This window comes from Triticum aestivum, chromosome 6D (assembly GCF_018294505.1).
Source record: "Triticum aestivum cultivar Chinese Spring chromosome 6D, IWGSC CS RefSeq v2.1, whole genome shotgun sequence".
Lineage (NCBI taxonomy): Eukaryota > Viridiplantae > Streptophyta > Magnoliopsida > Poales > Poaceae > Triticum > Triticum aestivum.
In genome coordinates, this window is record NC_057811.1 from 479134032 (window position 1) to 479153427 (window position 19396).

Below are 19396 nucleotides of genomic sequence, written 5' to 3' on the forward strand. Positions count from 1 at the left end.
CATTCAAAAAAAAAAAACTTCCCCTTCCATTTCTCAAAAACTTAAATCAATTGTTTCTTGAAAAACAAAAGTTTTTTCCTTTTATTTTCTGTTTTGGTCTTGCCGCTTGAGATTTGATCGACTGTAACAGGAGCGACCTGATGACTCATTTGTCGTCATTTCTACCTGTGGTCTTGGACGCCTTCGGAAATCTTAAGTAGTCCATATGCTGGCAAGGTTTCATTCCTTCTCACTTACTTTCGTAGATTCTGTTTAAGACTAACCGATCATCTTCCATTTTCCTGTCAACACAACTACTCCCTCCGTTCGGAATTACTTGTCTCGGAAATGGATGTATCTAGAACTAAAATATGTCTAGATACATCCATTTCTGCGACAAGTAATTCCGAACGGAGGGAGTACTTCTGTTTGATCTCCACGGAGTTGCTGAATCCCAAAAGCAATAGCTCATAGAAGCTTAAAATCTGGCAAAGATATCTGTCCCAGTTCTGTCTTGCAACCGTCCAGGACTTGCAAAGCATGAACCATATATAAACATCCAAACATTGTGCTATAATTCAAAAGCAGTCTGAAACTCAAGAACCTGTTCTGAACCTCACGTGTTCACGGCAAGTTCATTAGTGGGTGACGCCCCCTGGTTGCCCTATATGTTCGGACCGTTGGCTGTACTGTACTGCACCCCATGCCTGCATCCCCAACTCCTGAACTGGCCCTGCTTCTTCTTCTGTAGAACACCTCTGAACTCTGAAGCACGCCACTCACTCGCCCAGCACACACATATGAAATACTCCTTCTCGGAGATCCTCGTACATGTATAGGTGGGGCGGTGCAGGGTACTGATCTAGAGAGGGTACTCTACCTGACGGACCTTGTTTTTTTTTTTCTCTTTTCACTGTGAAGAAAGGAGGTGAGTTAGATTAGCGTTGGCTTTGGTGTCAGGTTGGTAAACGGCAGCAGCAGAGCACGGGAATGGCTGGCTGTTGCGATGTTTCTCATGCTATCACTCACTCAATTCCATCAGAACTGGAACCACTGCCAAGTGCCGAATAGATGCAGTGGTGGATAGGATAAGATACTTCCCGCTGAATCATTTTTCCTACTGTACATGTACATCCCAAATCTCACACTCCGTTTACATCTCTGAGATTGAAACCAGGTGCTCACGCTATTGTAGAAAGTTCAGAATTATGTACATAGGATTGACAAAACTCTCAAACCTGACTGTCTCAATTTAAACTGAATGAATGGTCCATCAAATTAAATTGGTACACACAAAGTGCATGAGTACATACACAACAGCGACAACTTAATTGATTCTTAAAAATAGTAATCAAATAAAAAAATACTGGATACAAGATTCACTCTGAAAACCAAATAGTACCATGCAGCAAAGCAACAAACACCACTTCTTCTGAGACACCTTTATTTTTGAGCTTCCACACGCGTGGTCCCGTCTGAAAGGCGAGAGGAGAACGTGCATGATCACCACAGCATTCCAATCACGTGATTGCATTCAATAGAAGAACCCCTGAATAGATGGAAGGGAGAAAAAAAAACACAACTGGGCGTGAGAAAGGTTGCCTACAGAAAGTGTTGTAAGAAATTGTTGGTTATGATTAAATACCTCTTGCATTGGTACTCGGTAGTCAAATGTCCTGATATAACAGTTCCTGACAGCTAGCTCTATTCCTCGTCACTGTAGTTCTCTTCCTCGTCGGAGTTATAATATCTATCATCCGTTCGGTCGTAGATAGATAACATGGGATGATTGGGATGGCCATTTGCCTCCTTCCTTATAGCAGCAGCTGCAGCAGACTTGATTTCGAAAGATGTGTCAGCATCATTGCAAAGAGTAACTATGGCATCTCTGAGAAATGGGAGGTGGCCAAGACCCAAGTAGAACCCATACTCTTCTGCCACTGAAGCAAACAGCGGCAGCGCAAGCTTCTCCAGCTTTGGCATTGCCCCTTCTTCAAACGTCAAGTAAATTGCACTTGCACAATGGGTTGCACGAATAAGGCAGAATTCCTTCAAACACGGGAAGCCAACGCCTTGTAAGGCAAGCCTTTCTTTTTGGACAGTGCTGAATGCTAGACTCAGGCAGAGTAAGGCAGACATCTCTCCAAGTATCCGCAAATCCTCCTCTGTTGCTTCAATCAAATTAATATCTAGGTATGTAAGACTGGCAAGGGCTAGAACAATCCACTTTGGCAGTTTTGGTAAATAGTAGTCGCCGCCCATTATAAATATTTGGAGGTTATATGGCAGAGGGGACCAGGAATCTAAGAACCTGAAGGGTGTTGAATTAGAAGAGCATATCCATAAAGACTGAAGTTTGCATGTGCCAAGATTGCATATCGAGGAGAGCAACATCTCTTCATGCCTCTTGTATTCCTGAGATCCTCCACCGTCCAACTGTAGATGGAGTTCTTTCAAACTGGTCAGATTCCCTAGTTCCTCAACTGCACATAATGAACTCTTGATAATATTAAAGCCCGAGATCACCTCTAAATTTCTCATATTTCCAATCCCATTTGGTATCTTTGTTCCACCTTTACGAACAATGTAATATGAATCTGTTTCAGTGAGTAGATGTTGTAGCTTACTGAGCAAAATAATTCTAGCAGGCAATTCTTCTATATGTGTATTTCTAAGATCTAGCGTCTCTAGATCATATAGCCTCACAATTTCTGATGGTAGCCTTGACATGCGAGTGCCCCTAAAGCTCAGGTACTTCAGCTGGAATAGCTTATCTATACCATTCATATCATACTCATGCAGACTCTTACAATCTTGAAAGTCTAGTACACGCAAAGCTTCAAACCTGACAAGCCTAGGCAAGTGTTTGATGCAAGTTGATGCTATCACTGTCAGAGATCGTACATGGCTTAGATCTTCATTTGACAATATGGATGCAAGCTCTTGGTCAATATGCTGGACTGATAGTCGCCGAATAAGACCATCACGCTTTGCCAAATCAGTTTGACCATGGCCTGCCAAAGAGATGAAATTATCTTCAACCGATTTTGAAATAATGAGCTCGAGCATCATGTCATGGACTTGACAAGCACGAGCCTTTCCATCATAGCCAATTTCAACCGGCTGGACCATACTTTTGTTTATTAGCTCATAGAAGTGGTTCTCGGCAACCTCTTGCTTGCTTTGTCCGCGCTCTTCAGAGATTAAGCCTTCTGCTATCCATCGCCTCACTAAAATATCTCTCTCAATCACATAATCCTCAGGATATATACATAAATATAACAAGCAGGTCTTGAGATTGGGTGAAAGATCATTATAACTAAGGGATAATATGTTATTCATTCCATCTAAGCTTCGGTTTTTGTCCAATGTAGAACCAATAGACCTTCTGACCCTCTCCCACTCATCTTTGACCAGCGGTCTGTTTGCCAATAAACTTGCTATACTGATAATTGCCAATGGGAGGCCTCCACATTTCTTCAGTATTTTATTCGAAACTTGTTTTAGCATATCAGGGCAGCACTCAGAACCAAATATTCTTTTGAAGAACAATCGTTTGGAGTGGAGATCATTTAGGGCTTCCATTTCATACATGCGGCCATTACCACCATGAGAACATGATCTTGCTACATCAACAACTCGTGTGGTAGCTATAATCCTGCTAGAAAATTCATTCTCCGGGAAAGCATACTTAATAGCGTCCCATGCTGATATGGACCATATATCATCAATAACAATGAGATACCTGAAGCATATAAGTAGGTATTGTTAACCAACTATGAAAAGTAGTTCAAGTACAGAACATAAAGATACCAATGTCATTTATAAGGACTTCAACCATAATACCCAAAAAAACTACGATCTCCAAGAGGATGATAATACAAAAATCAGAAGGAAAACAATAAATAAACTATGATTGCCTAAGAATCATACAAGCTGCAAGTAATCAACAAGTTATTTAGGGTCTTCCGTGTGCTTATTCCTTATGTTACCATTTGCAGTTTGCTTACTCAACTGAGACTTTAGCCATAGTTGGAACTCAAAACTAACCAACTAATATGGTTAGAAAGAATCAACAGCTCCTACATGATTATGCTTCAGAAAAGGGAAAATAGCTGCTCCCCGGTAACTTGAGGCATATTTTGCTTCTTAACTGCCCGGTGAAATGGATCACGAAAGTTTTGAGGTTCAAGCTCTTATTACTGTACTAGTTGATAATGATCAATCTGGCTTTGCCAAAAACAGGTGCATCGCTTATAAGTTCTTATATGCAAAAATGGATCTTGTTCAGACAGGCAAAGAAAGGAAAACTGGAAAAGAAAGGTCATTGTGCTAAAACTAGACTTAACCAAGGCTTTTGCTAGGGATGCTCTCTTTGCTATTATGAAGGCTAGAGGTTTCGATGGTAAATGGATTATGTGTACTGACTCCCTTCTTACAACCGCTAAAACTGCTATCCTGTTGAATGGAATCTCTCTCACCCCTTTTGTTCATTATTGTGGTTGATGTGCCGCAGCAAGCCATTAAAAAATTTGCATCCAGTGGAGCTCTTTGACACCCAGTTATCAGCATGTTGCCTTTTCCAGTGCTACAGTATGCAGACGACAGTCTTATTGTTTTGTAAGGTGATGTTCATCAGGCTAAACTTCTTAAGGAAATCCTTGATGCCTTGGGCAATACGATGGGGAAACTGCGGATATTTCTAGGGTGGTGGGCTGCCCGATCTAATCTTTTCCTCAAAACTACCTGGGGATGCCCTTGTCTGACTCCAAGTTGCCAAGAGAGGCTTTTCTGCCAGTAATCTCTTCTGATGCTAAATGTTCTATCGGGTTCTCCTTGAGTTTCCCAAACGAAGGGTGGTCACCTCTCTCTTACTAAATAGGTTTTGTCGGCTATCCCTGCTTATCTTATGTCTTGCATCAAATTACCAAGTGAGTAGTTGATGAGATCGACAAACTCTGGAGATCGTTTCTCTGGAAGGGAAAGATAAAGCTAATGGAGGTTCTTTGGACAAATTGCCCTTAGAATGATTCACTGTGTTATTCATGCTTTAAAGGTTCACGAGAAATATTTTGAATCATTTGAGTGCATCACTAATCTTTAACCCATATACATATTTATTTTACAATTCGATTTAAATAGTAGAGATTCTTTTTCACTGCTGCATATAGACAGGGTAGTATAAATAAATTATTCTTAATATATTTGCTTCAAACGGGTTCGGGGGGGGGGGGGGGGGGGGGGGTTGAAATTACCTCTTATCCTGTAAGAGTTCTTTTAGCTTCGCAATACATTCCGCTTCATCCCAAGTTTCGATACCTTCCTTAAAATCTTCCTTGCAAGGCACCCGAGAGATCAAATCCTTCATAATTTTCTTTACGTTGGGCTTTTGCGAGACCGAGACAAAAGCATGACAATGAAACTCCCCCTGGATCTTGCGGTAGACCTCCCTGGCCAGTGTTGTTTTTCCCAACCCACCAAAGCCAACAATGGACAACACCTTGCGATGCTTGGTCGAGCTACTTTCATCTTCCAGCATGCACTTAACAAGCTCGTCTCTTGGACCATCAATTCCCACAAGGTGTGCTTCCTCAACAAAAAGAGCGGACAAGCAGGGATCCACCGCTGAATGTTCAAAGGTAATATCATCCAGCTTGTAACTACTTTTCAACTCTTTTACCTGCTCGAGACGAATCTTCAGATCATTGATTTGGTTGGCGATTCCACGGCGAGAGCCCAGAGTCTTGAGCTGGCGAGCAGTCTTGCGGAAGAACTCCTTGAATCCACCCTGGTGGTGGCCGCCATTACCAAGCTGGTAGATGAACTTGTCGATGACATCCTCGATGTCATAGGCCAGCTCCCTTAGCAGTGATATCCACGCCTTCACCTGAACATCAGGATCTTGCAGCGTCGTGTACTTCTGGACTGCGCCATGCATGCAAGTCAGCTCGGATCTGAGCGAGCGGATCTCGCGGCGGACGCCTTTCAGGCGGGCACACTCATCGCCAAGCAAACCAGTGAGCTTCCCCAGCAGGGGACCCAGCACGCCCAGCGAAGAACTCACCACCGCCATTGATCTCTCTATTCCTCTCTCGAACCCATCTCTCGGTTTGTGCTTGGTTTGTGCTCAGAGTGGAGAGTGGTGCAGAAAGAGGACGGACGAATGGGGTGTGTGCTAGCTAGCTGCAAGATTCTTACAGGGTTCTTGTTTCAGTTAGGCCTAAGAATGGCTGATTGGCTGTGTGTGACTGTGCCATGTGAGGGTAAACAGTGGACAGCGTGCTTCACAGCTCCCTAGGCCACCGTTGTCAGATAACAGGGAAATGGTGCCCCATGCAGCGTGCGGAGCCCGCATTTCTCGGAAGTGTCCTACCGCAGATTAACCTATGTCAGCCAGCATAGATCTAGATATATGTACTTGATTGCGATCTACATGACAAGCCAAGCAGCACTCGTTGGCTTCAGCTAGATCTAGATATATGAACTTAATTAGCATCTATTTACATGCATAATACAAAGGCAATGCGCTTGCATGACTTGTAGTGATGTGCACTGATCGCAGCACACAGGTCGACGAGAAGCTTGCTAGGAGAAGAGATGAGCTGGGGTGATTAGCCTCTAACCAATACTTACATGTAACTGCACTGCACGGGAATAAAAATATACTACAGCTGCAAGATGCCTCACGCAAATATACAACATGTATCAAATTAACCCTTTGATAAGTGGCGTGAGAACTGAAAACAAGTGGGCAAAAAGGACTGGCTTAAAAAAACATTTTGAACGAATGAACTATAACAATGAATTTACCGACACACGATCTCACATGCACCATGCGCGGCCCTACGAAGCAAAGGCATATACGCACGCGATAGAGCACTGGGGTTACTTAGGTTGATGAGCCAACTTGTCCCTTTTTATTTCCCCTGTTCTCGATGTAAACACAAGCTTGGACCAACGTTAATGTAGTATCCACATGTATCGTCTCGTGAGTTTCATTTTGTATTCGTGTGTATTCTGTAGCTGTCAGCCTTTTCAAAGTGTTGTAATATCTTTTGTGTCCCACCTATCCCTTCAAGATGGAATCTATTGGGTCTCGATGTGTAGGCACGTGAAGCCACCTTATTAAGCAGCTGAATATGTACGATTGCTATAATAAGGGTGCGCCTATACTAATTCTCAGACGACCGACGACAGCCGGAATTGTATTGCAAATACTTTCCTCCCCTGTGTGATATGTGCTTTATTGTTTTTGTTGCTGGGTTTAGCTCTGCTTCATGTGGTTTGTTGTTTATTTTTACTGGGGTTTTACTTGTTGTTTCTCAGTTTCTTCGTTTCGGCTCCTGACCTTTGGAATTGGTCTCCAAACCCACAAGTCAACACAAAAATCACACGCAAACAAAAAAAATAGAGAGGAACACAAGGTAGAAATCCAAAACACCGCCTCTTTCCCCTAAAAAACACTCCTTCCCACTTTTCCCGCCTTCTCCCTCTCCCTCTTACCCTTCACAGGAGAATTGCTTCACCCCTCCCTAAAACCTCGCACATATTAAATTTAAGAATTTTGCAAGAAATCAAGCATATAAAATGGATGGAGGATGGAGGAACAAGTACTCACCCGGTCCTGTATTTGTTGTTGTATGCTCCTTTGATCCAGCTTTTTTATGCCTGCAAAAATAACAAAATGTCCTAGGGAACATGTTCAGACACAAGCAAAAGGCAGGACACTTCGCTTTCTGTTGCTGAGAGCTAAGCTGATTCTACTTAGAGCAACTCTAATGGGGTGACCCATTTCGTCCGCCGCCGTCCGCTTGGATCGGCGTGGACACAAAAGGCGGCCCAACGCGCCGACCCAAACGGACGCGCCTCCACTTTTCGTCCGCGGGCGACCCATTCCTGGCCCATTTTTGAGCCGGATTTGCGTCGGCGCGGACACGAGATGGACGCGCACGCGCTCGCCTTCTCCTCCCCCGGGCCCGCTGGTCGGTGTCACATTGGCCTCCCCCCATCCAACAACAACCCTCGCCCGCCTCCTTCATCGTCGATGTCGCCGCCCATTTTTTCCGGCTACTCTGCCAGCTGCCGGCGCCTCCACATCCGCCCAGCAACGCCGCCAACTCCCATGTCGCCCGCCATCGCCTTCTTGCCGCCGGGGAGCCGACTGCTTCCCATCCCAGCTCCCCCACCACCACACAACCGCGACCGCGACCAAGAAGCCACCTCGCCGCCCCGGCCAGAGCTCACCGGCACACTCGTCGGACGCCGGCAGGGCAGCTAGCTGGTCCGTGTGTGCCGCGACTCCCTTCGCCGGCCGTCTCCTTCGTCGACGCCCGCAAGCTGTTCGACAGTTTGCCCAAGGTACAAATGGACTCCGCCAACGAGTTCTTTTTTCACAATTTCATTTGCGACTCTGACGATTCGTCGTCCGATGACGAGGAGGAGATATTGGCTGCCGTGTTGGTCCATCACCATCTCAACAGCCAGCGGCCGTTGTTCCGTGGCTCCATTCCGGGCCACCTTCCGGCGTTGAATCGCAACCGAGAGAGCGGGCATTTCCTTCTTTGGAAGGACTACTTTGATACAACAAACACGTTGTTCAAACATCAAAAATTCCGCCGCCGTTTCCGTATGAGTAGGCATCTTTTCAACCGTATTAGAGAGGGGGTGGTCGGCTATGATGACTATTTCGAGTGCAAAGAGGATGCCGTTGGCAAGATTGGTTTCTCCTCTTATCAGAAATGCACTGCCGCCATCCGAATGCTTGCATACGGAGTGCTCGGTGATCTCATTAACGAGTACGTCTGTATGAGCGAGTCTACATGCCTAGAGTCCCTGTATAAGTTCTGCAAGGCTGTTATTGCTGTGTTTGGCCCTGAGTACTTGAGAGAGCCGACTCCTCAAGATACAGCCCATTTATTGGCGATGAATGCTAGCAGGGGCTTCCCAAGGATGCTTGGCAGCATAGACTGCATGCACTGGGAGTGGAAGAACCGCCCTTCTGCTTGGCAAGGGTAGTATGAGGGCCATGTCAGGGCTTGCACTGTCATACTAGAGGCCGTGGCGTCTCAAGATCTCTGCATCTAGCACTCTTTCTTTGGCATGGCTGGATCACACAATGACATCAACGTGCTTCAGCGCTCGCTGGTGTTTGCTAGGCTTGCCGAAGGCAACAGCCCACCGGTGAACTTTACTATCAACGGCCACAACTACGACAAATGATACTACCTGGGTGACGGTATCTATTCTCAGTGGACCACTATTGTCAAGACAATCCCCAACCCTGTCGGAGAGAAGAGGAAAAGATTTGCCCAAGAGCAAGAGAGTGCTAGCTAGGTAGGATGTCGAGCGTGCCTTTGGTGTTTTGCAGTCTCGATGGGGCATCGTTCGGTATCCTGCTAATACCTGGAGCATGCAGAAACTATGGGAGGTGATGACTACTTGTGTGATCATGCACAATATGATCGTAGAAGACGAGCGCCCGGAATGTCTGTACGATCAAGGGTTTCAGTTTCAGGGTGAGAATGTTGTGCCCGAGCATGAAGGAGCGGCAACGTTTGAACAGTTCACCCAATTTCATCATGACATGCGTGATTGGGAAACCCACGTGCAACTGCAAAATGATTTAGTTGAGCATATGTGGGCTCATGTTGGCAACCAATAGATGTATCTTTTTTTATTCGGCTTGCAAAACTATGTAAGACATTTTTATTTTTATTCGGCTTGTAAAACTATGTGATACATTTTTATTTTTTATTTGGCTTGTAAAACTATGTTATTTTATTCGGTTCAAACTATGTTACTATATGTTTAAATGCAAATTCATCAATGCAAAAATGAACTATTTGTTGAAATAGAGCGGCCAGCCGGCCACGCCAGCACATATGGGTCGGCATGTTGGGCGCGCTGCCGACCCATATCTAAAACAGGACGGACACCGGGCGGGCGGCGGACCCAAACGGACAAAAGGCGGACGAAATCGCCATCCGTTTGGGTCGCCCCATTGGAGTTGCTCTTAGTGTTTTGAGTTTCGTCTGATGTCTTGTGAAGGAATTTTGGACTTGTATGAGACTATTTGATCGGGACAAAGTTAATGAGGAAAAAATATCAGCAATTCACATTTTAATACACAGATAGCTACTTCCAGGTGCCAGTAAATTTGCGGCAGCTGGAAAATGGGCATTGCCACTATCAAGTATCAACATACGCTTTTACAACCCCATATATCAAGAAAAATAAAACATTTTGGCTGCTGCGAAACTGCGATAGTTGACTAATTGTCGTAGTGCAAGTCAATCATTTTCTCTAAGGGGACAAAAACACTAGTAGAAAAAGAGGCTTCCATATGCCCCCATTAGTCCCGAAAATAATCGAACCGTGATAAAAGGGGTCTTTAGTCGCGGTTCGGGAGGAGACCCGCGACCAACTATCTGGGCCCAGCGCGCTCGGTCGACAGCTGACGGACGGGAGGGGCTTTAGTCCCGGTTGGCCTGGCCAACCGGGACTAAAGGTCCTCAGGCTGGCCCGAAGGCCTTTAGTCGCGGTTGGCCAGACCAACCAGGACTAAAGGTTAGTCCTTTAGTCCCGGTTGGTGCCACCAACCGGTACTAATGGGATTTGAGGCATTAGTACCGGTTCACGGCACGAACCGGTACTAAAGCGCCCATCAAACTCTACCCCCCCCCCCCCCCACCGCCTTTTCAGTTTTAGAAAAACCAAAAGAAAATGATGAAATTTCTTAAAATGGGCATAACTTTTGCATACGAACTCGGATGAAAAAGTTTTTTATATGAAAAATCATCTACTCGAAAAGTTACATCCGAATTTAACTGGGGGAACCCCGTTAAACATTTTCAAAATCCTCAAAAACCTAACAGAAAAAAAGATACGGGGCTTTTAAGATCTGGAGAGGCAAAAAAATTCAAAAAATTTCAAATTGTGGTCAAACTGTGGTCAAACAATGGTCAAACTAATTATTCTAGAATATTAGTGTTACTAAATAATTATTTCATTTTTTAAATTTTGGTCAAATCTGGTCAAACTGTGGTCAAACAGTGGTCAAACAATGGTCAAATTAATTATTCCAGAAATATTAGTGTTACTAAAATAATTATTGTTTTTTGAAACAATAGTTTCAAACTCAAACAGTGAAATGTGTCACTTCATGCTCAAGCTAAATTCCTGAGGGCTAAACAAGTGCAGACTTAGAAACGAGGGAGAATAGAACCCGGAAGTTAAGCGTGCTCAGGCTGGAGTAGTGAGAGGATGGGTGACCGTCCGGGAAGTTAGATGATTTGGAATGATGAGGGGTGATTAGAGATTAGAGGATAAATTGAGCAGTGATGAGGGGTGGTGATTAGAGATTAGAGGTTAAAATAACTCAGAAATTTGAAAATAAAAAAAATTAAAAAAATTCGCAAAAAAACCAGGTTTAGGGGGGCTAAAACCCTAAACCTGCGGAGGAGGCCTTTAGTCCATAAGTTTCAGTAACAAACCTGTTTTGACTTGCAAAATCAAGACCATGCTGGGACACAATTTCCTTACATACTCAAGCATGTCAAAACACACCCCATGCACCTTAGTTTAGCATCTATTAACAGATTTTTATTTTTATTTTGTAAACTGGTCTTACAGAGATTTATTTCTCTCTCCCTGCAGATGACGGCATCATTATAGGAGATCCACCTCAGCACATTGCACATGAAAAGTACGCTGCAAGTACAACAATGACAAGGCATTTCACATGTGAATAAAATGCAAATAATAAATTATATTATAACTTGCTCCCTATGAGAAAAAAAAAGTAGGCGAACATTCCGCATGACACGGCCATGGCATACACCCAAATGATGCTTCGGAGTGACCCGTATACTGAACTCGAGATCCGTTAATTGCTGGTAGTTATTACTGATCAGAAGTGTAAGATATTTTTACTAGCAAGAACATATACAAGGCATTTGTTGGAACTACACCTAGATGCTAGAGAAACCTATGGGTGTTGAGCCGTTGAGGTATGTTTATTATTTTCTACGTTGCTGCAGTTGCATATTCGACAGTCTAACACTCAACACTGCCGCCTGTGCAGCCATGGTTGTGAGCTGTGCAACTGAGACATGCCCAATGTGCAACTCGCCTGGAAAACCAGCAGTGACACGTGGCTGGGAGCTGTGAAAACCGAGACATATGCCCAAATGTGCAACTTTGTACACTTGAATCACAGAAATAATTGAAAGACTAAAAACTGCAGTTACATAAAGGCTGCTTCTGATTGGATTTTATAAGAGACATCTGATTATTTCTCTTGGTTTGAATCGTTAGACCCAATTGGAAAAGGGTTTCTACATATTATTCCAGCCTTTGTATAATTCCATTAAAGCAAAATCAAAGTAATGTAAAAAAATCTCAAAAACAAAATAGTGGAATGAGAAAGCCCGATGTATGCAGAAAAAAATAAAAGATAATGAAATGAAACAGCGAAAAAATGCATATGTTATTTACTCACAGTTGGGCGTTCATTGTACTTTTTTTCGCTAGATTCCTGATGATGGTGCTTGTAAACTGAGAAGATTAGGGAGAACTGATCACCACACTCGATTATGCTCCAGGCTGCACCATATATACACTTACAGGACGGCAGCCCAGGGAGATCATGGGTGCTCTACTACTAGAGATCGTGCGCCACTAACACTGCAGGAGGGCGCCACGATCACACGCACGCTCTACACCGTATGCCAGAGGCTATACGTACACACATGCGATATACAAGAGCAGTACAGTCTAACACCCCCCGCAGTCGTGACATCGTCGGCGGCGACGCAAAGACTGGATCGGAACTCCGAGAAAACGTCCGACAGCGGGCCTTTGGTCATGATGTCGGCGAGTTGTTGACGCGTGGGGATGTGAAGAACACGAAACTGGCCGAGGGCGACGCGCTCGCGGACGAAGAGGATGTCGAGCTCCACGTGCTTGGTCCGTCGATGATGCACGGGGTTGGCCGACAAGTAGACAGCAGACACGTTGTCGCAGTACACCAGCGTAGCCTTGGTCACCGGAGCGAAGAGCTCGCCGAGGAGCTGACGAAGCCAAATGCACTCAGCAACGGCGTTGGCGACGCCGCGGTATTCGGCCTCGGCGCTGGACCGCGAGACGGTTGCTTGGCGCTTGGAGGACCAGGAGATGAGTGCATCGCCGAGGTAAACACAGAAGCCAGACGTGGAGCGGCGCGTGTCGGGGCAGCCGGCCCAGTCCGCGTTGGTGAACGCGCGGAGATCCAGAGTGCTCGAGGCGCGGAGATGAAGGCCGAGTGCACACGAGCCGCGCACGTACCGGAGCACGCGCTTGACGAGCACGAGATGGCACTCGCGCGGGTCATGCATGTGGAGGCATATCTGCTGAACGGTGTAGGCGATCTCGGGCCACGTGATGGTGAGGTGCTGGAGGGCGTCGGCGATGCTCCGGTATGCGGACGGGTCGGCAACGCACAGCCCGTCAGCCGAGGGAAGCTTTCTCTTCGTGTCAATGGGCGTCGGCGAGGGACGGCAGGTGTCCATGCCGGCACGATCCAGGAGTTCTTCAGCGTACTGGTGTTGTGACAGGAAGAACCCAGCCGAGGTGCGCGTGACACGGGTCCCGAGGAAGAAGTGGAGGGAGCCCAGGTCCTTCATCGCAAACTTGCCAGTGAGACGCGTGATGACACGGTGGAGCACGGCGTGCGAGGACGCGGTGAGCACGATGTCGTCGACGTAGAGGAGGAGGAACGCCGTGTCGTCGCCGTGCCAAAAAGTGAAGAGCGAAGAGTCCGAGCGCGTGGCTGTGAAGCCAATCGAGCGAACGAAGCCGGCGAAGCGAAGGAACCAGGCACAGGGCGCCTGCTTCAGCCCGTACAAGGACTTGGAGAGGCGGCAGACGTGTTCTGGCTTGGCTGGGTCGACGAAGCCGGCAGGCTGCAGGCAGTAGACCTCCTCCTCCAAGGTGCCGTGGAGAAACGCGTTGGACACGTCTAGTTGGTGCACGGGCCAGCCACGCGACGCGGCCAGGGTGAGCACCATACGGATCGTCGCCGGCTTGACGACGGGGGAGAACGTTTCGCCGTAGTCGATGCCGGCGCGTTGGCGGAACCCACACACGACCCAACGTGCTTTGTAGCTGGCAAGAGCACCGCTGGCGTCGGTTTTGTGCTTGAAGATCCATTTCCCAGTGATCAAGTTAGCACCAGGGGGCGCGGCACCAGCTCCCACGTACGGTTGCGGACGAGAGCGTCATACTCATCTTGCATGGCGGCGAGCCAGTGCGGGTCGCGGACGGCAGCGCGGACGGAGCTGGGAACCGGCGAGACCGACGAGGACATCGAGGAAGTAGATGCCGAGGCAGCGGCCGCGTCGTAGTAGCGCGGGTTGGGGCGGAAGATGCCGAGCCCGCGTGACCATGGGCGCCGGTGGCGCGACGGGCGGTGCGCGCGGCGCCGGCGACACGGCGCTGTTGATGGAGATGCCCGCGCACCCGGTGGATGGGGACGCAGGAGTGCTCGATGAAGACGTGGCCGAGCCGCCCGTCGAAGAGCCCGCGGCGAGGCTGGGGCTGCGCGGGGCAGCAGTCGGTGAAGACGAGCCGGTCGTGGGAGATCCGACGGTGGAGCTTGAATGTGTCGAGGGCACGCTTGGCGCAGGCGATGTTGAGGCGTCCGATGAGGATCCAACGCCTGAGCTTGAACCAGGCAAAAGCACGGGCACACCATGGCTCCTGCTCCTTCGCCCATGCGGCCTGCATCGCCCGCATGGACGGCCGCGGAGTCGACGTGGTCGCGGAGGCCGAACATGCCGACGATGGTGTCGAAGTGGCGACGCCACTGCGTGTAGTTACCGGCGAGGAGGTCGAGGGTGACGGGAACAATGGCGGCGAATGTCAACCATCTGCAAGATGGAGGACGGGACGGAGGGCGCAGGTGGCGCAGGAGGAGGCTGCGCAGGGCGCACCGGAGCGGGGAGCGCGGGAGGGGGTGGTGCAGCCGGTGCGGCAGGAACCGCAGCAACAGCAGTAGCGTCGGCGGGAGGTGGTGGTGGTGGTGCATCGGCTAGGGGAGCGGCATGGAGGACGCCGTCAACGCTGAGAGGACCGAGGAGAGACGACGGGGTTGTCGTCCATGGCGGCAGAAGCAAGACCGGCGACCGGCGCAAAAGGATTGAGTTGGTCGGGGGAGTCTGATACCATATAAACTAAGAAGATTAGGGAGAACTGATCACCACACTCGATTATGCTCCAGGCTGCGCCATATATACACTTACAGGACGGCAGTCCAGGGAGATCATGGGTGCTCCACTACTAGAGATCGTGCGCCACTAACACTGCAGGAGGGCGCCACGATCACACGCACGCTCTACACCGTATGCCAGAGGCTATACGTACACACATGCGATATACAAGAGCAGTACAGTCTAACAGTGCTCATCACAAAAATCGTCACAACTATCTGGGAATAAGAAACCAGCTAGTCTAAAATCCTCTGAAGTACAATGAAGAAATCTTGTCTACATACAGATCATGATAACTCCCCCGCCGCGCTCGCGCACGAACAGAAAACAACTTAAGAAATCAAAATTAATAATCTATGTTTTTGGTTTAATAGCAGGTATTCTGCTCGGAGACTGTAGACCCCTTTGTAATACTATAACTCTGGTGCCTTCGTGCACACTCGATAGCAAGCTTGTAGTCGTGGTCATCATGGTTGTAGTCAGGGAAAGAAACTAATTAGCTTCTTCAAAAACTGAAGCGCAATGAAGAAATGGCAAACATTAGAAATGGATGGGGGAAAAGAACCGTATATACCTTCAACTTCCCAGCGGTTAGGAGAAGCAGCATTATACTGAGCTTCCTATTGTTGCACAGTGTGTTTCGTTTGGGGAACTGATTAGCAAGACACATATGTTTCTTACATGGTTTTAGTTTCCAAACTAAAAGAAAATAAACAAGCTTGGACAATCACAAAGTTGGATAACTCGAGTTTGAGCTTTTTGACCTAAACTATGAAACTCAATTCCATGTAATACAGAGGGCAATTCGTCCCCAAAAGTTCGGAAGCGTCTTGTAGGATGTGGCAACTGTAGCGACAACCGCGACAAATCCAGGCTCCCCGATGCTGCACAAACACGCAACCAACGAACGAACTGGCCGCCCCAAAATCAAACACGAGTCACCTACAGAAGAGTAAGGATCGTACGGAAAATCACCGGGGCTCTACCCTGGACCAGTAGAAGCGAGGAAGAAGGTGGAGGTGGGGGTGCCGCAGTTTACCGGATGGGAGCGCCGGGTCGGCGGCGACCTGGCTGAGCTCGCAGCAGTCAGCCCCCGACGACGCGGCCGGGATCGCTGGCCTATCGCTTCTCACTCAGCCTCTGTTTCTACGTGGCACAATAGTTGTTGTCTCGATAGTTATTGTCATTGACCTCTTTTTTTATGGCAATTGTTATTGAACTTTTGAATTCATCTGAAAAATATGGCACCAAAGCTTGCCATAGCATGACACCCTGACCTCGTCAGCGAAGAAAATGGCAAAATCCGTTCCAATGGACAAAATCGAGGAGGGTCGAAACTAGAAAGTTTAGCTGGAAGATGAAGCATCACCATCTGCCGAGTGCCGCTCCGACGAGGAAAAAAATAATACCCTAACCTAAACTACTAGCAAGAGCTGTGGCACAAGGATCCCCTCCTCGCCATCGGCCGCCTAAGCATCATGCAGAGGAGGGACGGATCCAGGAACTCGCCGACAACCTTGGCGGACATGTACCAACGAAGAGCTCATGCAATGGCATGTGTTGTTCTTCTTTTCAAAATTTTAATTTCAGTGAGTTTTGTTTTAGTTTGAGCTCCTTTCAAAAAGGGTGCATCCTTATATCGCTTTATGTGACTCTATCATCTCACTTTCCAACAACTCCTGATAGATGGCCCGGTCCACGGCCTACACATGCGGCAAGGACATCAAATATCAATATGGTGAGTGAAGGCATTTTTTAGAATTTTTACAGTGTATGTACGATCGCTTGTTTCGCTAAAAATGCATTTGTTTGTCTTTTCAAAGACACGTTGAACTTTTCTTCTACATTTTTGAAAGTGTTCATATGTTTGAAAAAGGTTTATTGTGTGATTTTCAAAATGCTAATCATGTATTTTAAAAATGTTCACATATTGATTAAAAATGTCAATCATGTATTAAAAAATCGTCATCATGTATTTGGAAAATGTTACCTTTGTATTTAAAAAAATAGTCATGTGTGTACAAAATGATCATCATTTATTTAAAAAATGTTCACCTTGTCTTTATAAATTGATCAACATATTTTTTATATCACCATTTATTTATTAGAATGTTCGACGTGAATTAGAAAATTGTTCAACAGATATTTTAAAACTGCTCTCCATGCATTTTTAAAATATATAATGTGCATTAAAAATATTCAACTTGTATTTGAAAAATCCTAAAGATATATATAATTTTTTAATGTGTATTAAAAAATTCAATATGCATTTATAAAATGAAAAAAATAAAGGAAAAGGAAGACCAAAACCAAATTGGTCCAAATCACTTGATATGAGATATATATAGGTCTCGCGTTTCAGAAACCTAGACCAAACGTATTATTTTTCCACAAAAAACTATCCAGATCCAAACATTCTTTTTATAATTCAGGCCCAGATCAATTTCCCTTTTTTTAATAGAAGCCCAGATCTATTTGTTTTTCTGAATATCAACACCCGGCCTATGCAGAGTTCTTCCTGGACCGTGCCAGCCCAACTCCCCTCTCCCTGACTCCTCTGTTTCTACCCAGCCAGCAGCAACCACTAAAAAAAAGAGAAAGAAACAGCCAGCAGCACCGCGGCCGCCATGGCTCCCTGCGAGGTCGCTCTGTTGGTTCTCACCTGCGACCTGCGGCTGCGGGGATCCCCTGTTTCTGGCCGCCATGGGAACAGCAGCGCTCTATCTATATCCCAAACTGTCTGGAAGCACCTCTCGATCCCTCAGAGTTGACCTCCTCCCACTCTGGGCATCCACGTGCCTCTGCCACATCTGCGCCACCTGCCGACCTGGACGCGTCGGTTCCCCCTTCACACACCTCCTTCGCCCATGCCCTGTTGCATGGCTCGACGTGCCCTTCTTCCCGCCAAAACCCATCTATACATGCTCCTCCTTCGCCTCCTTTTAAACAACACCTCCCATCAAACTTCTCCATGCGTTGCTATCGCTGCCTAGCCCTAGACCACCGAGTTCGCCACTGCAGAGACCCAGTGCGCTGTAGGAACTGTTGGGTCTCCGGTCACCGGCAGCGAGATTGTAAGCTCCCCTCTCGTTTCCTTGGCGTCTCCATCTCATCCCTCCCGCTTTCCTCTCGGTTGCCTAACAGTCACGAGACCCGAAATCCCTGGAGGCTGGAGTGGTAGATGATCTCACGAGACAGTGGGTCGAAAGTGAGGTAGACGCTTGTGCCGCCGGTTTCGAACGCGTGCTGCCGGTCGGCTCCTTGTGCCTGTTGACACAGACCCGACCTTGCTGACGCTGTTGTCGAGTACTCTCTGACAATACGCAGCGACGTACAAGCTACAGCCGATTGCTTCCGGCTGCTTCGACGGAGACGTGCACGTACAGCGGTAAACAAGGTCGGGTCTGTGTCAACAATTGGTATCAGAGCAAGGTTGGTCTTCCAGTAACGAAGGATCATGGCGGACGACGATAAGAACAAGCAACTGGCAGAGTACTCCGGTGCAGCTAAAGTATTTGCTGCTCCGGCGAGTTCGTCGTACCCACGATTTGATCGCGAGAACTTCGGGGTCTGGAAGGCCCTCATGGAGTGTGGTCTCCGCGCCAACGAGCTATGGGACGCGGTCGACCCAGGAGGCAACGCGTTCAAGAAGGAGGGAGCCAAGCACCGGAAGGATCGGCAGGCGGCGTCGGCGATTTACTCGGTGATGCCGATGGATGTCCTCCAACACCTGATCGCCAAAGAAACGGCGAAGGAAGCATGGGATACCTTGAAGCTCATGTTCGAGGGACACACCCGCGTCAAGCAAGCCAATCTCCAAACTCTCCTAAGGAACTATGAGACTTTGGTCATGGGCGACAATGAGTCCGTCGATGCGTTCGCTTCACGGGTGGCTACTCTCGTCAATCGGATCCGCGTGCTTGGTGAAAACCTCACGGAGACCTCGGTTGTCCGGCGGTTCTTGCGCGCAGCCCCTCCCCGGTACCTGCAAATTGTCACGGGGATCGAGCAGTGCGTCGATCTCGAGACTCTCTCCATCGACGGTCTCGTCGGACGCTACAAGGCTCACGACGAGCGTATGCGGTACAGTCTCGGGGATGGGAGGAACGATGAGAATGTCATGCTCACACGGGCTCAGTGGCTGGCGCTGGACTCAAGGAGAGGAGGCGAGG

The 19396-nt window shown here is 47.5% G+C and overlaps 1 protein-coding gene across 1 annotated transcript; it reads right to left on the reverse strand.

Moving 5' to 3' along the window:
- Window positions 1-1237: 1237 nt before the first annotated feature.
- LOC123146132 (disease resistance protein Pik-2) lies at window positions 1238-6145 on the reverse strand. The gene is made up of 3 exons (XM_044565718.1): window positions 5235-6145; window positions 1625-3724; window positions 1238-1528 (listed from the first exon to the last, which is right to left on the reverse strand). Exons 1-2 carry the CDS (start codon window positions 6050-6052, stop codon window positions 1684-1686), a joined length of 2859 nt encoding a protein of 952 aa, XP_044421653.1. The 5' UTR covers window positions 6053-6145; the 3' UTR covers window positions 1238-1528; window positions 1625-1683.
- Between the last annotated feature and the right edge of the window lie 13251 nt (window positions 6146-19396).

Bases quoted from the DNA above. Each gene is read 5' to 3' on its own strand.
- LOC123146132 (XM_044565718.1), bottom strand. From the start codon at position 6,052: ATGGCGGTGGTGAGTTCTTCGCTGGGCGTGCTGGGTCCCCTGCTGGGG. The intron at 3,725-5,234 runs GTAATTTCAACC...TATATGCTTCAG, and splicing joins GAACTCTTACAGGATAAGAG to GTATCTCATTGTTATTGATG.